Source organism: Miscanthus floridulus, chromosome 7 (assembly GCF_019320115.1).
Source record: "Miscanthus floridulus cultivar M001 chromosome 7, ASM1932011v1, whole genome shotgun sequence".
Lineage (NCBI taxonomy): Eukaryota > Viridiplantae > Streptophyta > Magnoliopsida > Poales > Poaceae > Miscanthus > Miscanthus floridulus.
The window spans coordinates 95,421,985-95,427,555 of NC_089586.1; the positions used below are offsets into that span (position 1 = coordinate 95,421,985).

General features: G+C 46.9%; 1 protein-coding gene across 1 annotated transcript; it reads left to right on the forward strand.

The window, feature by feature from the left end:
- The first annotated feature begins 481 nt into the window (after nt 1–481).
- LOC136463869 (E3 ubiquitin-protein ligase WAV3-like) lies at nt 482–5,305 on the forward strand. The gene is made up of 2 exons (XM_066462842.1): nt 482–997; nt 3,254–5,305. Exons 1-2 carry the CDS (start codon nt 758–760, stop codon nt 5,126–5,128), a joined length of 2,115 nt encoding a protein of 704 aa, XP_066318939.1. The 5' UTR covers nt 482–757; the 3' UTR covers nt 5,129–5,305.
- Nucleotides 5,306–5,571: the final 266 nt, after the last annotated feature.

A 5,571-nucleotide genomic window follows, 5' to 3' on the forward strand; every position in this document is an offset into this window, starting at 1 on the left:
AAATAGATTAAAGCGTTTACAGTGAGGTTACAAGCTATAGTATTTTGAAAGTCGTAAAGGATTTAGTGATAGCCATTGATGTCATCACTAGAATGCGCAAAATAGAGAATCATATAAAATGTTTCGTGGAACCGCACAAGTTTGCAGAGCTTGTAAAGCCATTTGTAAGATATCGGTAAAAGAAGTAGAGAAGACAAACGCAACGGTTGATAAGGCGACAGATTAGGTACTATCTAAGCAAAACTATAAAAGTCATTATCGTAACACGTGCCCATGGTCACAATAATACTGCAACACATGACAAAATTACGAAAAACTAATGACCTCGATTAGAGGCTTCGGTTGCTTGGCCTTGGCAAACCTTTTGTGGGGGTGAGGAACCGTGGGATGGACCAGTTGGCACTTGCCAATTCGTTGCATTGATGAGTTATTAGGACCGGAACAAGTAGGCTTGCCACCAACCGGTGACCAAACCATTTCCCTTCCCGTGTAAAACCAGCACCAGCACCCAAAGCCCCCACTGCCTGTCTCTCTCTCTTAGCACAGAGGTCAAACCAAAAGGCGCACCCCGCCGCAACACACCGCCGCCACCGCTCTGCAATGGCGGCTCCGCTTCCCCTTCAAAACCGGCTTTCCCCTCTCCTCCTCCTCCTCCTCTAGTAGTGCTGTGCTGCTCTCATTCTTCCAACAATCGAAGCTTCGAGTTCGTTACACTTTACACGAATCTGCGGCCGCGAGTAGTGCCGGAGAGCGAGCAATGGAGGGGGTGTGGAGGAAGGCCAAGCGGGCGCTGGGCGCCAGCCTCTGCGTGCACCTCCCCGCCGTCGCCGGCGACCGCGAGGACGGCGGCGCCAGCGAGCGCCGCGCCTCGGATGCGCTCTCCCTCGACTCTACAGCGGTGGCGCACGCGTCGGCGCCCAACACGCCGACCGCGACGGCCGCGCCGGAGGCCGCCGCGCTGCTGCGGAGGTCCAAGTCCGGAGGCAAGTCCTCCAAGGTGGGGCCCCCATTTCCACCCTTCCCCGCGCTACTCTATTCCGTCATTTCCGAGTGAAGATTTGCGCTTGGTTCGCTGGCAACTTGGCGCGCGAGGGGGGCGGGGGGATCCTAGTTCCTAGATGTGGAATGTCGGAGGGGTGGAGGCCGGCTTGCGGACTGCATGTGTTTTTTTGGTTGGAGCTGGGTACGGATTGGAGCAATGTGGCTTCGCCTCATCGCCTGTGAACGATTTGTCTCCAGATGCGGTGTTCTCCTGGTCGGCAAATTTTGGATGATTTGATGGGCGGCTTGGTTTGGATGCTCGTGCTCGGCGCCCAGCATTCTTGTATGCATCTGATTTTTTAATGCCGTGTGTTTGTCTTAAGCTGCGCCTGCTAGTCGGGATTACTTGTCATTTGTCACTTTGTCTTTGAGTCGAAATTATCTCGTACTGTTCCTGCGGATTTGCTTGTAGGAGCATCTAATCTGTTCATATAAATAACCCGGTTTAACTTTTCCCAAAAATTTTCACGAGAACACATCCAAAATAGATGCGCCTTTACAAGATGATGTCACTTTCTATTGTGAATATTCCGATCCATGCAATTTTCTCATATGACCTTGTGCTCTCTTCCGATGCACAAAATCTCCTTTCTTCTCAGATCTCAGTTTCAGAGATTTTTTTTGGGATTTCGCAGTCAGTTTGCTAGTTTTGCCTAGATGTCCTTGCGAGTCGCTTTGAGACGGGTCAATGCCTCTTGCTTCGTTGTCCCGTGTGATATGCATAGCTTAACGTAAGCTTCTTTTTCCTACTGCCTCAACTTGCTCCTCCCCGAAAGGGAAAGTTGGCTCCTTTGCTGACCACCAACCTGCCAACTTCCCATTGTGTTCACGTGTATCATCTTCACCTCTTTACTAATCTCGTATAATTTTTTATACTTCTAATTTCTAGCTTGGGTTGCTGTCCATTAACTGGAATACCAATTACTAATATTTTGCATTCATCTGTTTTTTTTAAAGTACATACGTGTATAGAGTTGTCATGGCAAGTGCGTGAGTTCTTTAATGGAAATCTGAATTTTTCGTGATATGATCGTCGTGTGGTTGAGTGAGGCATGGGTGCCCTCATTTATAGTGTTTTAGCGTAAAAAAAACACATAGATTTTTTTAGCTGCTGCTGCTGCAGAGCGCATGCCCAAACATCCTCCAGTGCCTGCCTGCACCGCACCAGACAAGGCACAGGCGGCCGAGGCAGCGCGTGGAGTGGAAAAGCACCGGGGCGGCCGAGCGGTGCGTGCGTGGCCCTGCCTGCTGACACCAGACTGGTGCAGTGCTGCTGCTGTGATTTGTCCTTTCATAAAAAAAAATTGTTTTTTTGTGATATATGAATCTGTGATGTTGTGATTTGTGATTGTCTGGAGATAGAAGAAGGTCGGAGGCTGGAAGTAGGAGGGTGGAGGCTGTTGGATCTTAATTCTATGGTGTAAAAAAATTCATGTGTTGAAACTGCATAAAACAAATGGTTGTTAGATAGACAGACTCCATTTATAATGTCACACTTTTTTGTTTATAATGGGGTGATCCTATTTGACCATCAACCTCACAAGTAGTGTTTTTTTCCATAGGGTTGACATTTATGCACTCGACAGGTTCAAAATTTGCTTGTCCTGGTCAAAGGCAAAGGCTACAAATTACAATGCTAGTGCTAGAAAATAAACACTAAATTATTTCCTTATGTTGAGGCCTGCATAATCCTCTTTGAAATGACTAGTATGTTTCATGTTTCCAAAGTAGACATTTTAGCAAACCAACATGGGATACATGGTTGGGTCAAATTTAGGATGCAAGTTTGACAATTTTTTGTCCGTTTGTCTGGTCATGCTTTGATTTTTTCTGCAAAGAGCCGCAAATTGTGACCAATATCAATATTTGATGCATGCATGTTTGTGTGTTTTCTTATACACCTATGGGTTGGAAATTCGTACCATGTGTCAGTATCAAAAGTCAATAGAATGTGCTGGGTTTAGTTGTTCTGTGATGGTGGTTTGTTTGATCTTTTGCTTACCCAGACTCCTTTAATAAATGCTATTCTTGTGGGTTTTCTTATACAGGCGGTGGTAGGAACTACTATTCAATACAAATATTTTATTATGGCTTGACTCTATAAAATTAAGTATCTGTACTGTTACTTGTGATCTCTTTGTCTGTTCCATCCTGCTTTCTAAGGATAAGGTAAATACAGAAACTAACACTTCTTTTATTGTTTTGTCAACAGAGAATGTGTGCAATATGTTTTGATTCCATGAAGCCAGGTCATGGACAAGCCCTATTCACTGCTGAATGTTCTCATATGTTTCACTTCCACTGCATCTCCTCTAGTGTGAAACATGGAAACCATGTATGCCCAGTTTGCCGGGCAAAATGGAAAGAGATCCCCTTCAATCACTCGTTATCTTCTATGGTTCCTCGTGGAAGAGGTGGGCTGAATGTAAACCAAGCTCGATTACCCCAGCAAGATGCCTACATGGCTCTTCTCCGCCAGGTTCGAAACCGTCAGCGAGAAGGTCCAGTCTTGGTTACTTCTGAGCCAGCAGAGTTCAATGATGATGAACCTTTGCAGAAGATGGAGGCTGCTAATATTGGATCTAGTAGAACTGTGGAAATTAAGACATATTCAGAGTTTTCAGCCATTCAACAGTCATCTCAAGATGACTTTGCTGTTCTGATCCATCTGAAAGCCCCATATGCTAACCCAGAGCAGGTCACAGGCAGATCGGTCAATGCAGCCTCAGTTGGTTATCCTACATCCCGTGCCCCTGTTGATCTTGTTACCGTGCTTGATGTTAGTGGAAGTATGGCAGGCACTAAACTGGCACTCTTGAAGCGAGCCATGGGTTTTGTTATACAGCATCTTGGTCCATCTGATCGCCTTTCAGTCATTGCTTTCTCGTCTACTGCCAGAAGGTTGTTTCATCTCCGACGGATGTCACACTCTGGCCGGCAGCAGGCCCTGCAGGCTGTCAACTCACTTGGTGCTAGTGGTGGCACAAACATTGCTGATGCGCTGAAGAAAGCTGCTAAGGTTATTGAGGACCGAAGCCATCAAAATCCAGTATGCAGCATCATTCTCTTGTCAGATGGCCAAGATACATACAATATTCCATCAAATATTAGGGGTGCCCGGCCAGATTATGGTTCACTAGTTCCATCCTCCATTCTAAATCACACATTTCGCTTAGTGCCAGTGCATGGGTTTGGTTTTGGAGTAGACCATGATTCAGATGCTTTGCATTCGATTGCTGAGGCCTCTGGTGGTACATTCTCCTTTATTGAGGATGAAGGTGTGATTCAGGATGCATTTGCTCAGTGTATAGGTGGGCTTCTCAGCGTTGTTGTTCAAAATATGCAAGTAAATGTGGAGTGTGTGCATTCTGGTGTCAAGCTTCGCTGCATCAAATCTGGTAGTTACCTGAGTAAGGTGGCTGCACATGGCCGAAATGGTGCAATTGATGTTGGTCATCTCTATGCCGATGAGGAAAGGGACTTTCTACTGTCGGTGAGCTTACCACATTGTCGTGAACAGACCACACTTTTGAAAGTTGCCTGTGCCTACAGAGATTCATTGACCAATGAAGACATCAAAATTCAAGGTGATGAGGTAAGAGTCTTGAGGCCTAAATCACCCATATCTGAGCCAGTTTGCATGGAGGTTGACCGTGAGAGGAACCGTGTCCGTGCCGCTCATGCTATCGAGGCTGCAAGGGCTGCTGCTGAGAGAGGTGCTCTTTCTGACGCTGTGTCAATTCTTGAGGATTGCCGGAGGATACTTTCAGAATCGTTTTCAAGCCGGAGCGGGGACCGCATGTGCATGGCCCTTGATGCAGAGCTGAGGGAAATGCAAGAGAGGATGGCTAACCGACAGCGCTATGAGGCTTCAGGGCGGGCATATCTGCTGTCTGGCCTTAGCTCACATTCTTGGCAGAGAGCCACTGCACGAGGCGACTCCACTGACAGTGATACACTTGTTTACTCCTACCAAACACCATCCATGGTTCACATGCTACAGCGCTCACAGAATCACTGCCCTTCTCCTCAGGGCCCATCACAGGTCCAACAACCTAGGATCTTGGTGAAACCCCATCCAAGGTAGAAGGTAACTCAGCACCTCAGCATTATCTTCCGAAGCAAGGGCACAGATGTTGGTGAAGAAATTCAATTCGTATGGCTGCTTATTAGGTCGTAGTGTAGTTCTCTAGCACCTTTATTTTGCTTCTCTTGTTTGAGTCATGGTGGTGGTATACCAGAGGCGGTGAGGCGGGTTTTGGAGGTAAATATAATCTGGGGGGGGGGGGGGGGGGGGGGGGGGTATACTGGGGAAGGCAAGGTGGGGCTTTGGTGGTAAATACATTGTGTGTGTGTGTGTGTAGACAACTAGTAGAGGGGCTGGAGAAAATGTGTAATAGCTTCAACGGATTGGAGCGGTAGTTTAGTGGAGGTCAGTTCATTGTCAGTGTCTGTTTTTCCATTTGGTCTTTGGTGATGTAGATAAGAGGGATTGATCTCGGGGCGGTATATCATGGAATCTCTGGAATT